This window comes from Octodon degus, unplaced genomic scaffold, assembly GCF_000260255.1.
Source record: "Octodon degus isolate 3935 unplaced genomic scaffold, OctDeg1.0 scaffold00009, whole genome shotgun sequence".
In the NCBI taxonomy this organism is placed as follows: Eukaryota; Metazoa; Chordata; class Mammalia; order Rodentia; family Octodontidae; genus Octodon; species Octodon degus.
Window position 1 is genome coordinate 31,689,495 of NW_004524585.1, and position 16,530 is coordinate 31,706,024.

Sequence of the window (16,530 nt, forward strand, 5' to 3'; positions counted from 1 at the left end):
TTTCCATATGCTAGAATATGTAGATGGCCTGTGGGAGGAGAAGGTGTCCGAGCCGTCACCGGCCTCTCAATCACTGTTCGGCCCACTCTGGAATTTTGGCCAGAACCCCGGAGGCTACTCCTCCCATTCCCTCTCCACGACCACCCTTCCTCCTGCTCTCTCAGCCCCTCTTTCTCTCTTTCTCTAGCTTTTCCGCCCGGCTCCCTCCTTCCTTCTCCGCCTCCTCCTCTCTCCCTTCTCTCCAAGGGGATAGGGCAGGCATTGCTGACGTCACTTCACATCAGTAAAAGAGAGTAACTGTTTCAGAGAGAGGGCGAAAAAAATTCATCTGTTTTTCATCAGAGCTAAAGTTTTGCCTTTTTCATAGCAATGTGCTGCCCGGCCTGCGTCCTCCAACTGCTCTGCAGCGCGAGACCAGCCGCACCTCCTCTCTGGAGGGTGGTCCGAGAGCTTGGGGGGCGTTCTGCAGCCCGAGAGCCCGGGGATCCTGCTAGCGGTTCTGACGCCGGCCTCAGCTCTCCTAGATGAAACTAATTAAAATAAAGAGCAAAGATGATGTCTCCTAGAGAAGACTCCCCATCCACACCTCCTAGGCAACTTTTGCCAAAGAGGGTGGAGGGCTCCTGGCTGCTCTGCGCTTGGGCTTTGAGTCCGGGAACTTGTCCCCTCCTCTCCATCCCCCTCCACACTCCCACCCCCCACACGCCGAATTGCCACACACAGCACAGCTAATAATTTTCCTGCTGTCACATTACTTTTCTGCAGAAAGCAGTTAGAGTCCTTTTTCCCGATGATACCCCACATTTAAGAGTTTACTGTAATTACCTCTTCATCTCCTCTGAGCCCTCCCCCACACCTATATTCCTCAATTCCCACTTTTTTAAAAAACTCAAATCCAGTGCTAGAAGATTTTTGTGCATAGTGTCTCAGAAATCATTTTATCTCTCCCAAAGTTGGCCTGGCCTCTGTCCTTCTCCCTGCTCTAGGTCACTGTCCCTTCCCTTCCTCCCCCCCTCCCTCCTGCGCACTCACTGCACACCTCCAGCACCGCTAGTGTGGCAAACCTGCTGGTCATGACATCCCAAGTTCAGTCAGCAAATAAATAAAACTCTTACTTTTTGTTTGGCTGCCGGCTGCATTCCCCCTCCGGCCGTTGCCTCCTTTAATTATAGGAGCTATATTTCTTCCCTGGGAGACATTCGAGGGGATATTTAGTTGGATACTCGTTTCTGCTGAGTTATTTTGGAGCCAGAACCAGTGAGTGGCCGGTACCCAGAGGCTGTGAGTGAAGTGTAGATTGAGACATATCGAGTTTCCTCTAAAAGGATCATTTCTTGTGGGAGGTTGGACACCAAGTTTGCACTCGTGACTGGCATTCCAGTGAGAGACATGCATATTTTAAAACAACAAAGCAAGCTGGAAAGAAGGCTTAGGGGAGGGGGAGAAAACTTGGAAAGAAGTTACTAAGTGACAAACATCTGTCAACATGGGATAATTTGTACACTCTGATGTAAAACTATTTGCCTAGTTTGATGGAGTTCAAGGAACAGGACCTAGGAGAGCAAAGTGGAGACAAAGTTATCCCTGGGAGATGGGGCGGAAAGGCTCTCCCCAAAATGGGGTGAAGGTGAAGGGTGAAGAAGACCACAGAGATGAAGCATATTTTTGAAATGTTTCTCAGAATAGTGGGTGCATCTAAAATAAAAGTTTTCTGGCAGTTAATTCAAAATTAGATCCTTTGTGACTTTGAAAGGTGTCCTTTATTTTAAAACAATGGAAAGAAACAAAGTAATAAGCAGGATGTTTATTATAGAAAATAATTTTATCCCACAACGAGACAAAACCAAGAAGAAAGAAGAGAGACAAAAAGCTCCAGTCACCCCTGTCTGCTGGGTTCTGCAAATCTTTCTAAGTACCAGCTTTGCAGCTCTGCCAGCCAGGCACTTACACACCACCTCTCTTCCTGGTAACAGGAGAGATAGCAAAATATTTCCAGAGGATTTTCTCTCTCATTTACTTAGAGTACAGCATGTTATATTAGTGAGTTTCACAAGCATGTTATATTGTGAGAGAAAAAAAAAAAAACAAAAACAAAAACAAAAACAAAAAAAGTTCCCTCTTTAGGACTAGAGAAGTAGTTAAGGCAGAGTGAAAAGATCAGGCAAAATATGGGTAGCTCTTTTTTTTTCCCACCTGCCCCCCCCCGAAAAAAACACAACCCCTGAATCTCTCTAACAGTCCTATGGAAGTTCAGCCTCCGGCCTCCACCGAGAAATCTTTTTCTCTTCCAGATCTGGAGACAAAAGGCGAGGAGGCCTGGTGGTGAGCGGGATATCTCTGTTAGTTGTCAGCGCAGGTCCATGGGTTAGGAATGCTAATGAGCCCGTTGGCCAGCTGAAGACCTGGTGCTCGCTCCCGCACGCCCTGACATGCACACACACCCGGGCTCCCGCTCCTGCACGCCCACTGACAGGAACACAGACGAGCCTCGTGCACAACCCTGTCTCGCTCCTTCTTCCTGTGAGCCCAAGATCGATCGGTGACCCCACCATTGGGCCAACGCTTTATTTATCTGGCTGCGCAATGATATTATCAGCCTTAAATGTTATATACAGTAAATGTCTTCCTAAATCAACACAATAGGGTGCCTTGCAGGGACCAGCCCGGTCTTCTTAAAGAAATCCTTCGCTATCTCTCTCTGTGCTTCTCCCTTTGCCCTCCTCCCCTTCTGCTTGCTTCCAGACAATTGAGGGTATTTTATAAGCTGGACTTCGGGGTTTGATCCCTCGCTTTCAGCTTGGAGGCCCTAGCAGTCCAGGAGATGGATAGACACCATTATCTAGCTATCACTGAGATTCCCATCAGGGGTTTCCCATGTCAGCGGGATCCAACCGCCTAGACCCACTCTATTCACAAGATCCGGATTTTTCAAAATTGGGTAGAAGGGAAAGCAAGGGGTGGGGAATCAAGTGTGCAACCCTGCACCGTGTTAATTGTTTTCTTTCCTCTCAATTACATTCATAAACCTATTTTCTGCATTGCATGTTATTTCTTTGTGCTTCAAAATTGAAACCACGTGCAGCCTTCTCCCCTCCGCACACACAATAAATGCACGGCCCCCTCCCCCAACCCATCACGTAACTATTTACATCTTGGCTACTCACAGTGCACTGCTCTGGCCAGCCAGGGAGCAGAAATTGGCCTCATGGGACTAGGTGAGGCTTTGGGGAAAATAGCTCACTGATCCAAATCTCGAGCCCCATCTCAGGGAAGGATTCCTGAGTTCACCTCCTGACCCCCTAGACCATCACCCCTCCTTCACACAGGTGGTTGGAGCTGACACAGGGGAGCTATCAAGGAAGACATCCCAGAGAAGCTGTGCTGCAATGTCTGGCCGGGCCCACCCAGGCCCAGGCTCGCCTGCCAGCCCGGGTCACCTGGGGCCTTGTTTGTGCAACGGACACCACAGACCCCAGTGCAGACAGCTGCTGCTCCCTGGGGAGTACCCAGCCCCAGGTCCTACCAGGCAGCGAAGACCCCCACAAATAAATAAATAATAAACAAGTAAACTCCAAAGGGGGGAGGGGGGCCTGGAAAATGGATCCGCTGACAAGGAGAGATAATAAATGAGAGTGGCTTTCAGATAGATATCTCAGACGTGAAATTGCGCCCAGCTGGTTGTGTAAGCAAACAAATAGTTTCATGTTAGGAACTCTCAACTTGGGGCTCGATGAATAGAACACGACAGAGGTAAATGGGTCTCTAACTCATTTAGGAAGAGAACTCGTTGGCTTCCCAAGGAAAAGGCCCAGTAACGCCAGGGATCCCAAGCAGGCCCTTTAACAAGAGTTTTATTAGTTCCCACTTTCATCCCCCTGTACTCCCTCCCACCTCCTGGTCTCCTATTTGTGGAGTGGTTCAGGTGATTTGTTCCAAGGAATCCGCAAGATCGTGGGAAATGATTCAGCTACTATAGGAGTTTGAGTTCTGCCTATGAGTGCAGGAGGAGGAGAAAATATTTTTTAAATAAACTTTTTTTTTTTTTTGTATGCTCCAAGGAGACAAGGTCAGGTAGACTCTGAAAGTGTAAACTCCTAGCTTCCCCCATGGCTGGGCCTCCAAGAGTCGCCCCTTTGCTTGCTGTTGCCAAAGGCTAAGCCCTGGCCAACTCAAGGAACAGAAACCTGGACACCTGAATGGTTGTGATGGACAGTGGAACCCCAGCATCTCCACCTCTGGGCTTCCTTCCACCCACCATGGTCCCAGGGTAGGTAGGACAGGGGGATGGGCTGAAGATCTTCCTTCTCCTCCCAGATGTCAGAAAGGCTCAGCCCTGTTGTCCCAGAAAACAAAACTCCTGAGATGGCCTTTCAGATTTTTGCAGTAAAGCTTTTGTCTGAAGTAGTTGAAACTGACTTCAAAGCCTTTAAAGTTCTCAGTTGTCCAGCAAGCGTTCCGGGTAGAATAAATCACAGAAAGTCCAAGGTCATAGGTAATTTCAAGAGTGAAGTCATCTTAGGTGAGCTGCTCTCCAACTGGTGAACTGCATCTTCTCTGGCCTTGGGAACCCATCCATTTTACCCCATAGCCCAGGTCTACTCCCTGACTCTTTAGGGCTCCCACAGCCTGGCCAGGCCCAGGCTTAGGCGGGGCTCCACACTTCAGGCAAAGGCAACCAACCATCTGGCTTACAGAGGCCTGCAGGCTCCCACCTGAGTTCCACGGCTCCCCCTGGTGCCTGGCTTGGAGGTGAGCATAGGGACCACCTGGCTGATACCCAGACAGAGGAGGTTCCCACCTGCTCCACCTCACTTCCTGTCCAGGTTCTGGGCCTTAGCAGTGGCCAAGACTGGGAGAAAGCCCTGGATTTGCAATTAGGGCAGCCTAGCTGCTTTGGAAACCCAACTCTGTGCACTCCCACTCCCAGGGACCACCACTGCTGCCCTCAGCCTCAGAGGCAGAGTCCGCTGTGAGGCCAGTAGGATGTGGACAGAGCCTTCAGATGTCCATGCAGAGAGCTGGGCTCTTAGTTCTGCCATCATGAGGCTTAGCCCTTCCTGTAGATGCAGCTTTCTTGGAGGAGAAAGATTTCTAGGAGAAGATTCCTAAGCTCTTTCTGTGCCCTGAATGTGCACAGCCTTTGAGCTCTCAGAGCCAGGGACCCTGCGAGGCTCTGTCTCTCAGTGAGACAGACAGAGATCTCTGATACTGGGAATAAGAGCCTCTTTGTGTGTAGTGCAGGCACAGGGAGAGGGGCACCCAGCCACTGAGGAGATGGCAGAGAAGCCCGCTTCCCAGTCTCTGAAAGGACCCCTCTTTGCTGCTATTACCCCAGCCTCAGAGCTGCTGGAAGTCTACCACAGAGCCCATCAGGCCCTAGGCAGGCCTGCCTCCCCCTTTTCTGGGTGGACTGGCACCCGAAGAGCTTATAAAAGTGGGCTGGATTGCACAGGCCCTGAGTGACCCCCTGTACCCCAGAGCAAGAGTCAAGTGCTCACTGTCACCTCTGAACACCAGAGCAAGCTCTTCTCTGTCACAGCTTACGCTCTCAGGATGCCTACACCAGAAGCCTTGTGGTTGGGCCTCCATATTGAAATTAATTGAAAAGTATGTTTCCGACCTACGAAAATGTTTATCTGTTTTCATCAGAGGGATCACACTGTAATGAATATATTTACATCTCATTTCCAGAAAGGCAGGAAAGACCGGTGAGCTTGGGAAGGGAACCTGCTCCCCTCCCCCTAGTGAGTGTCCTGTCCTTCGGTGCAGCGGACCACACCCCAGTGTAGGAGGAACATAGTGTCTGGGGTGGAGGGTTTCCTGACACAGGCTCCTCAGTGGCCAGAGGTTGACCAGCAGATCCCTGCATCCCTCCCCCACTTAAATGTCCAACCTAAAGGAAAGTCACTTTTTGCCCAAAGATGCCCCTGGGCTTGGTGCAGGGATTGAGGAAAGGGAAAGGATCCACAACTTGTGGCTCTGGCCACCCTCCTCAGGCCACCACTGGGCATCCTAGCTTTTGATCTTGGGTCTGCAGGGGCATCCACAGCCCATGCTGTGCTGCACCCAGAATATCAAAAGCCTCAAGCGGGCTGGAGTGGGTGTAGGAGCTTGTCAATACATTTTGGAGGGGGAGGACCTGGAGACTTCTAGACTGGTAAAATGAAAGCAAAACATTGCCTGTGACTTCTGAAAGTGAAGCTCTTGCCTCATCCGGGACTGTCTGGGGCTGGAAGGAGGGGGAAGGGTGAGAGGTGTTATTTTTAAAGATCTGGATTTATTAATACGTTAAGAAAGAGCTCCCTTGGCAGTATGTGTTCTCACAGTTCCGACTCAGATCCTATAAAACATTCATGCTCTGAAAGCTGTTACAGAGAGCTGCCCCCCACGCACACCAACAGAGGCCTCAAGGGGAGGTTTCTGCCCTGCATGGGCCAGGAGGCCCCAAAGCGTCCTCTGGGACGGCTCGCGTCAGTGCTGCTGACCCCCATGCCCGGGTTCCCAGGCCACGCAGCTAAGTGCCACAGCAGAAGTGGCAGGGGGCCTTGCATCTGCCCATCAGGGCGCCAGAGCCCTTCTGGGAACCCCTGCAAAGGTGGGATCTGCAGGGAAGGGCAAGACTCTGCCAGGTCTTGGGGGGACTGTAGGGAGGAAGAGAGACAGATCTCGCAGCGCCGAGGTCCCACTCCATCCCCCAGCTGGGGGTCAGCAGGACCCACCTGCAGCTCAAACCACTCTTCCTCGCCTAGGACTCAGGGGCAGGGCGGCTCCCTGCCTTTCCGCTCCCCCAGCGCCCTTAGCCTTGCAAGTTCCAAAACCTCTCTAGCCCAGCTCGTGGTCACCTGTAGTCAGGCCCGGGTGCCGTCCCCAGGTCAATGAAAGCAGCCTCAGGCTTGGCGCTTGGAGATTCGGCCTGGTCTGCGCGCAACCCTGCCTGCCCATCGACTGCCCAGCTGCGAACGGGGCTTCTGTCTGCGACTCAGGTGCCCTGCCCTGCGCTGCGCTGCGCTGCCCTGCCCTGCCCGCTGGCCCAGCCCTCCGCGCTTGTAAAATGAAGACAGCGGCTAGTTGTAGGAAATGAGCATTGCTAACTTTGTTTTGGGCTTTGAAAGTCTCTCCCCACCCCCAAAACACTCCAATTCCAAGGACAGTTAAAGTGGAAATTAACCAGGGGGTTCTTTTTGCACTAGTGACATCAGTCAAGCAACAAGACACATGGGTTTTGCTAAATTCTTTTATTTTTGTTTAAATTTTCACTTCAATTTTAATTCTTGAAGAACAGCCTCGACAACATATATCGCACTCATTATAAGAAGCAAAGGGTTATATCAAAAATTATTAGTATAGAATCACAGGAAATCTGGTTTGGAACCAGAAAAAAATACAAAACAGATATAGATACATAGACACAGGACACTTTTTATAATTATTTGGAAAATGTTATTTTCCCCTAATTCTTGTTTCCTTTTTTATGCGCATACGATGTTTAAATTTTACAAAAAATGAAAATAAAGACTAGTATTTTACAAAATGAATAACAATGTTGGTGTGTGTGTACGTGTGTGTGTGTGTGTGTGTGCATGTGTGTCTACATAGGATTCAGTCCACTTCCATGTGTGTGGTTTTCTGTACAGAACACATCCACAGCGTCCACAATAAATCCTGGAAGGTCCATTAGTTCCTTTCTGTTTTATTAAAATTCTCAATGGTCCTCTCTTCCAAAAAAAATTCATTTTCTCACTAGACACAAGATCCTTTTTCCTTCCTTCCCAACGTGCTCACAGATCTGATCCTAAGACAAGTCTTTCCACCCAGTTTGCAGCTCGGGGTGCCCTGCTGCAGGGCAGCCACTCCTGCCCCCAGCCCCCTCCCTCTGGCCTGCCCGGCCCTCAGCACCCGCAGCCCCCAAGGCTCTGGAGTCCATGGCCTTCAGGAGTCTCTTAGTCTCTAGGGGAGGAGGCAGGGGCAGGCGGCGGGACCTGCCAAGGTCTAGGAGCACTGGATGGACATGTAAGGCCAGTTGAAGCTGCTCCCGGACAGTAACATATCTCGGATGAGAGTTTCGATGGGGGTTTTACCTACCAAACGGACGAAGAAGAGCTGCTCGATGACCGAGGAGGACACGGTGCGCAGCGAGGGCAATCGCAGCAGCAGTTTGCCAAAACGGCTTGGCTGGTTGGGGTACTGGCTCCTCACATATTCCTCCAGTGCACACTGGGACTTCTCCTGCAGGCTCTCGATGTGGGCGGCATCCGACAGGCCACAGGCATCTGCCAGAGCAGCCACAGGAGGGGAGAGACAGGGGAAGGGGGCACACAGTTAAGCCAGGGAGCAGCAAGGCCACAAACACCATGCTATCAATTTTTATTTCAAGGAGAAAAGGCAAAAGAACAAATAGGAGGGGGAAAGAAGAGAAATCTTCCCCACTCCTTTCATCATTCCCTGCCCCCAGCTCCCATACAAATAAAAATAAATCAAGCCCCCACCTGGCCCTGGGGAGCCGAAGAGAGACACACACGCATATGCAAAAGCAGCAAACCCTCTAGTCCCTTTGTTTTTCTTGCTTCACCTTTGGAGTAAATAATGTACAATACTGGAGCCACGTTTGCTGTGGAGAGCAACCTGTCCTTGCCTGCAGGGCAACATCTTTTTGGCTGTGCTCATTAGAGGGAGGACTTTTGCCCCTTTTGCCCCTGATTTCAGGGTGTTCAGGACCCCTGAAGAAATATACAGCTTGGAGGCAGTTCTTAAAGGTTTCTTGGAATCTTCTCTGAAATCCAAATGACCCCAGCCAGAAAGCTCAAGGAGGACTGAGATTGTGCAGTGAACACACGTGTAGATGGGGGTAAGGAATTGCCTAGAATCAGATCAAACCTATGCTTTAGCCATAAAGGATTGAGATCCACTATCTATGCAAGAGAGGCTCTGCAGCAAATCCTCCGTGAGAGTGTATACTTCTATCTGTGCCTTAGATCAAGTAATTGAAAATTGGTCACATCTCTGTAAGCTGTATACTAATCAGGAGGAATATGGCTCAGTTACTCCAGGCTTCAGAGAGGAGGCATCTTCAGGGATCAGACACAAAGCTGGGTTGGGGGCAGCTGCTGCTGCTCAGGGAGTGGGGAGTGAAGGAGGATCTGGGGGTAGGGGGACCAAGGGAGAAAAAAGCAGCTCCACACAATGATGGCATCGCAAAATCTGTGCTTATTTCACACCAACCAAGGCCCTTCTTGGTGGTCTAAAAATATTTTAAGACAGATGATTATACTATATCAACTAACCAGAAGCGAGTGAATGGAGGAACTGGTGGAATCAAGAGGCAGAGAAGAAAGGCCTCCTTCCTAGTTCAAACACCCACGTTGTTTCTTGTATTAATAATAAATATTTTAAAAACAGGAAGATCACAGAGCAGCCCTTAGCCAGTCAGGAGGTTGACAAGAGATCAAAGGCAGAGTTTGCTAATATATAGATCTGGGGAGAAACTCATGCATAGTTGTGCCCCCATAAGGACATACTATACTTGTGAATGGGCAAGCGTGACCTTAAGACACAACAAATGATTCAAAGTGAAATGGGTGTCTGCTAAGTTTCGAAGCTTTCTGTCCTTATATTTCAAGAACTAGGATTCACAAAGCATTCTAACACCTTCATCTACAAGGCTATGGCCTAGAGCAAAACTACAAATAAAACTAGGGCTAATCCAAGAACTTCTGAGGCAAGTCCCCTTTGACCTCCAATTCAGACCTTCAGCCTCTCAGATGGCTAATCACTCCAGCTAGCAGGTGGAATGAAGCCACACTGTATTGGGAGGCTAGTGCGGTTCTAGGGCAACAGGGCCAAGGCAGGAGCTCTTGGGGCCTTAATTCTTCAGACTCAGGTCTGCCCTTGACCCCACTGCTAATATGGCCCCACCAAATGGCCAGAATGCACATATATATGTATATATTGCTTTTCATGCCTTATCTGTCCATGATGCCAGGGATCACCCCCCCCCACATACACACATAATACAACACAAAAAGGACCCAATGATAGATACCCCAAGAGATTCCTAAAAAAAGATCCCTAGGATATCCCCTCAGGTTAGTAAACCATTTATCTGATATTTACCACTAGGGTTCCTAGAGTACAAGGTTATTTTCCAACCACCAAGTGGGCCACTCCAAGAGACAGAAGCTTAGGAAAGCTGTGCTGGGGCCAGGTGCTGGCCGCACATGTTTCTCTTCTCTAAGAAGGTCCAGTGCCTCAGCTGGACTCTCTGTCCAGGTGACCGGCCAGCAGCCTGTGGTGCTCCTTGGACAGGAGCCCTAGTTCTGGCCTGGCTTTAAACCTAGAGTGTTCATGCCCCCTCTTGCAACAGGATTCTCCCAATTCTGGACAGACCATGGGAGATTTCCTAGCAACTGGAGGATACTGTGGCAAAGCAAGGTTGGTGGGGGCTATCATACAGGTCACATTTACACCACAAGAGTTATTGTCCAGATAAGAAAAGGAGAAAGAATGTGCAAAATCCACAGCTCCCTTTTTATATGGTAGTGTCAATGTGGGAACCCTCAATATTTCTTTTACAGTGTATGGAAAAGAAATTATGTAAATAAATAACCATTACTGCTCAGTCCCTCCCGGCTTAGCCTTTGTAGTGCAGAGAATGTATTTCATGTTGTACATTCAGAAGAGTTTAGTGTTCAGGAAATATAGATGTAATCAGCTGCCATAACTAGAAATCAAAGTTATTATTGTGTTGAAAATGGATTTATTGTATTTATGTTAACTAGATTGGTCCTTTCAAAGATGGACTCATTTATTTGAAGGAATATTTAGGTGTATGAATTAATGTATTTTTTTAAAAGTAAGTTCAGGTCATGACCTAGTCCTTGGACGCTGTCCAGAATATTAAGGATTAAACATACCATCCGGAGGCCAAATGTGAAAACCACCACAGGGGACCCCCGTGCCAGCTTCAAATACTTAGCGGAGCAAACCACGTTGGACAATATGTCTAAAACTGTCTTTTCCATCATTCAAAGTTTGCTTAAAAGTTGGATGACTTTGAGAAGGCTTCCCATGAATTCCCTTCTGGCTGGCAATCAAAACAAGTTTAGTCAAAAGTGGAAATGTGTTGTATGGAGGAGGGGGGCTGAATTACTACTGACAGCTCTATTTCCATTTTCAGATATTCTGCCTGCAATTTTCCAACAAAATAATGTTATTGTTCACTTCTAGGGACCTCATGCACCTTGAAGACTTGGTTCAAGAAACTTCTTTGGAAAACATCTTTTTTTTTTTTTTTTTTTTTTCCTTAAGGAACACTTCTCACAGGAATGTTTTAGGATGGAAAGTTAAAAGAAAAGCATGAATAATTCCACAATGTTCCCTGCAGCCTGCACAGCCCTTGCCTCTCTCTGGGAAAGGGCATGGGATCAGCAGAGTCAAGGGGGTTCAAAGAATCTTGGGGGGGGGGGCTAGGAAAAGGGAGGGAAGATCTTTCTCGAGAAGACCTCTGTCCAGCTCCAAGTCACATTTCTGCTTCCAGACACCTCGCTGGATGAGATTTTAAAGCCCCAGCTTCCCTGACACTGGCTCGCTTCCTGATGAATTTGGCTTAAGAGCCGGGTGGTGGAGAGCCAGCCAGGCCCCAGGCCTGCCAGAGCCGAAGCAGCCTAGTCGCTGCTTCCCAGGCTCTTTGTCACTTTTGAAAAACACGTTTCCATCAAGAAGACTTATTAAGATAAAATGCATTCAAACACCAAGGAGGCAATTCAATAAATCTTCCATTTGTTTTAAGGTTCACAGTTTATCCTCTTGCAAAGAATAACTCCCTCTCTCACCAGCGGACCTGCATTTGCAGTGAAAGTAAAAGGGGGGCAGTCCAAGTCCATGGCTCTGGCCACCCTGCATACAAATGAGATGCTCTTGTCTAAATAAATTATCTGCTGTTCAGATCGATATTAATACTACATTTGCTACATTACAATATTGTGCAAATTTAAGAGTCATTTTAATACAATGTAAATACGATTCTTCACGCATGAAAGCCAGGAAATATTGATAGATTATCCCAGTGCTTACTGTTCTACAAGGCCTTGGGAAAGAGCTTTTGCCATCTCTGCTCAAGAATGGTTTTAATTTGGCCTTTGGAGGGCCTGGCTCTAGGATAGATTTATTAGAATGGTTTATTTGTTCTCCGAATGCAGGAATTAAAAACAATAGTGCCAAATAACGGTGCTGAGACTGCAGCTCTCCCTGTTCACAGCGCGCAAGGCCCAAGACCCAGGCTGAGAGGCTCTGCGCCCCACCTCTCTGGCTTTGTTTATAGTTCCCCCCATTACCTGCTGCACGGGTGTTTATGTTTCTCTCTCACAGGTTACAATAATAAAAGGCGGGGAGTGTTCTCAGCGGCTCAGACCAGAGCCCTTCAAAGGCAACATTAATACACTTTCCTGGAAGTTAATTTGAACCATCTATCATAAGAGAAATTGTTAACATGCATGTTACCACCGCCTACACTTAATTTGATATTTTAAAGGCACTCTTCTCAATTTCCAGGGTTCATGTGTTTTGCATAGCTATGAAATTTATCTCCGGGGTCCGGGAATCCTCTCCTGCTTGCGGGTTCTACAGTATTGCTTTTGTTTTTTTTATCTCTTTCTTGTTTAGATCGAATCCATTTTTTATGACCCTCAATAACCTCAGGAACTGCAAACATGAATGGTTTCCGATAAGGGAAAATCAGGTAGCAATAAAGTGGGATTATTTATGATTTATTCGCGAGGATTCTTCTCTTTCCACCTCTCTGTCTGTGGTGTGTGTCTCTTTCTGCCGAGGAAAACTCCTCCAGGGAGCATGCACACAGAGTAGAAAGCCGCATTCTCACGTTCTCATGCTTCCTTCTCCTCCCTCAGAAACGCTGAGCTCTGGCTCGCACATGCACACACACACACACACACACACACACACCCCGCGCGCACACCCGCGCTCACGCGCAGCCAGCCGCGTCCGCAGCAGCGCCTGCCTCCGCTCCCCCCCGGACGCACTCGCGCCGCCGCGGCCCAGGCCCGCGCGGGTCCAGGCCACCAGGCCCGGCGGCTGCCCGCCCCAACCGCGCAGCCTTGCCTCCCGCACAGCACGCTCCAAGATGGCAGCTACGCGGCGCCCGCGTCCCCGCGTCCCCTCCGGCCCGAGGTCCGAGAGGGCCCGGCCGGGGGCGCGCGCGAGGTGCTAGCAGCGTGGCCGGGGCGGCGCGGCCTGGCCTTCCCGCGACCGGCCGCAGCCTCACCTGACGTGAACAGCACGATGGCTTTGAGGCAGCTGTACTCGGCTGAGTCGACGTGCAGCGCCTTGAGCTTCTCCACCTGTTCCTGGAAGATGCGGATGTGGTCCATGAAGGCCACGACGCGGTCCGCCGACATGGGCGAGGCGTGCAGGCCGGCGGCGGCCAGCAGCGGCGCCACGTGCAGCGGCATGGAGCACTGGGCCGCGTTGAGCACGAACAGCTCGCTCCAGGTGAGGCGCAGCAGGGACACCTGGTCGGTGATCTGCAGATCCGGGAAGAAGGGGATGTTGCGGGCCCACTCGACGGCGCTGAAGAGCAGGCGCGCGGCCAGCTCGCAGATGTTCTCGATGCCCATGATGTTGTTGGGCTGCATGCACTGGCTGCCGTAGCGCGACGTGGGGTAGGGCTCGGCGCGCAGCAGCAGCGAGATGTAGCCGGACAGGTAGCAGTGGCCATTGAGGGGGTCCCCGTTGGTGAGTGCGTACTGGCCTGGATTGGGCTGGGTTGGAGGCATTCTTCCTCGCTGAACCGCTGACAAAAAGAGAGAGAGAGAAAAGAGGCAATGTGCACCCCAGGGCTTGCTGAGCACCGCCACACCACCGCCGCGCACCCGACACAATGCAGGTCTTCCCGCAGCCGCAGCCACGCACGCCCGGCGCCTCGCATCTTCCTGGCTCGCCCAGGCCGCGAGGAGATCCGGGGTGAGGCCTCCAGCTTCGCAGCCCGAGGTGGTCAGCCATAGCTTGTGCCCTGAGCCACATCCACACCAGAGGAACTAGGCCTCACTTCAGGGCCCCCAGCCCTGCATGGCCCATAAAGTGCCACCCAACCCCTTGACCACCAAGAAGGTACACACAGATCTCCACAACCCATGCACCCCTCCAGAATGTAACAAGTCAGGATTAAAAAAAAAAAAAAAAAAAAAAAAAAAAAAAAAAAAAGACGAAACCTGAGAAAGGTTGTGGTTCCAGGCAAATGCCTAGCGGCCTCTTCATTTGCAAACAAGCAGCGTTTTGCACATAAAATGATTCCATATTCTCTAAAAATACTCTAGAATTACCCTTAAAACAGATACAAGGTCCAAGTCCTACTAACCACTTACAACTTTTGAGTGGAGAGCAAGTACCCCACACCCCTCCCCTCTCCCCTCCTCCCCCATCGCCCCATTCAAAGTTGTCACTATCAAAAGCAACAGAAAATCGAAAAATTTCAAGAAAACAGTTGAACTTACAGTAGCCAAACATTATTGAAAAAAGTGGGTAATATAATTAATGTCTGTCCTGCGTGGTATCCCTGCAACCCGCAGCCAGCTTTGCCCAGTGAGTGCACGAGCTTGCAACTGCAAAAACACTGGATTCATTAACCATCTGAATGCAAAACGTAAGCATGCTTTGAGTTCTTAAAGCTGACCAAAGTTTTTTTTTTTAATGTGTATGTTTTTCTTCAACAGTGCCAGCGTTTTAAATTGCCATGTAAACAAAGACAACTTTAGGAAAAGTTAGGGCCACTGAAATCTCCCCCCAACAAATTGATATAGATATGTCCATGTACACATAGCTGTCTTATTTCGGGTTTTGCACTATTTTCTTAAGTTTGCTTTGATTCTAATTTCAATGCAAGTTTCAGTGCAATTTAAGCTCCTGAAACATAATGGCTAGAATACTTTTTTTCTAATTATAGTTTTGAACTTGGCAGTTATTTTTCAATTAAATGAGAGCACAATTCAAAGTTGTTGTTGTTGTTGTTTTTTCAGATGCCTACAAAATCTCCCTGGAGCTAGAAATGAACTCGTCATATTTGCCTGCTCCTGAGATCTGAAGGAATTCAATTTCTTTTCTTGTGGCATATAAAATATAATTTTAAAGTCAATTACAAGAAGGAGTAATCTTCATTCTGCAAAATTGACTGGTTCACTAATTTGACGATAAGACAATCTTTAATGATTGTCAGGAGATAAACTTTAACTATAAACGGCTAAATATATTTATAAGAAAAGTACTGCATCTCTTGCCACATGAACATGAAGCATATCCAAACACAACATCAAAAGTTGTGTTAAAAAAACAACAAACCCGTACAACACAGAGATTAAATGATGTGGAAGCCCACGCCAGCTGCAGTCTATGCATTATGGCCAAATCAGAAGAATCACTAAATGCCGTTGTAAATTGTAATTTGTATGCAGTATTTAAGCAGAGGGTGGAGTTTGATGAAGAAATAAAATGAGTACCATGCTTTAAAAAAATGACACTACGATGAAAGCGCGGTTCAGTCTCAAACTTTCCTTTCAAAGTAGAGGGGTGAAAACAAGGCCACAGCTCTGGAGGAGACGGCCCCCGCTCAGTGAAGAGAAGAGGGAGCCAGTGGACAGGCCAGGAGCCCCCCTTCCCCCCCTAATTAAACCTACAAGTGCAATAAATCTCACTTCTCTATTTCCAAGCTAAGCTTGCAAAAGGATGGTGGCAGCAATGAATCTAAGGTTCAGGGTACTCCAGTCCCCCTCCCATTTTAAACACAAGGTACGAAGAGGTGCAGGGGGAGTGGAATGAAAAAACACAGAAAACAGCGTGGGGGGAAGCACCCATGCCCAAGTTCATGCCGGCATAGCCCCAAGCATCCTCACGCACGCGCGGGAAGGAGACACACACCGAGCACAGCCCGCAGGGTTAGGGAGGCGATCTGCAGCCACAGCGGCTCACGTCCCAGGGACACAATCCCGAGCAGGCAGCGGGCGGGGTGGGGGAGCGGGGAGAGCAGCGCAGGCTGGGAGGGGGCGGCAGCGGCAGCGAGGTGGGGGGCGCTAGGGGAGGAAGCGGCGGGGACAGGGGAAGCCCCAGCCCCACACAGCAGCCAAGGGGTGAGAGAAAGAAAGCGAGCCAGGGAGGCGGGCGGAGCGCGGGGACAGAAGCAGAGAAGAAATATTCACCTTCCCGCCTCATGCCCACTTTGAGGCACTTCTTGAGGCGGCAGTATTGGCACTGGTTGCGATGGTGCTGGTCGATGGGACAGTTCCTGTTGGCACGGCATGTGTAAGTTAAGTTCCTGCGGACGCTCCTCTTGAAGAAACTTTTGCAGCCCTCGCAGGTGAATTGGCCGTAGTGCTTGCCGCTCGACTTGTCCCCGCACACCACGCATTCGATGTGCTGCTGGCTCTGGCCCGAGCCGGGCGGGCCCTGGCCCTTGTCCCCCGCCGTGCCGGGGGTGGCGGGCGCTCCGGGCTGGCCCGGGGTCTGCGGCGTGTGCGGCGCGCCCGAGCC

General features: G+C 49.6%; 1 protein-coding gene across 1 annotated transcript; it reads right to left on the reverse strand.

Moving 5' to 3' along the window:
- Window positions 1-7,506: 7,506 nt before the first annotated feature.
- Window positions 7,507-16,530, reverse strand: Nr2f1 (nuclear receptor subfamily 2 group F member 1; the record flags this gene model as incomplete). Its single annotated transcript, XM_004625439.2, has 3 exons — window positions 7,507-8,270; window positions 13,277-13,804; window positions 16,200-16,530. Coding segments are annotated over 3 exons (1,140 nt in total), but the record flags the coding sequence as incomplete, so codon positions are not given.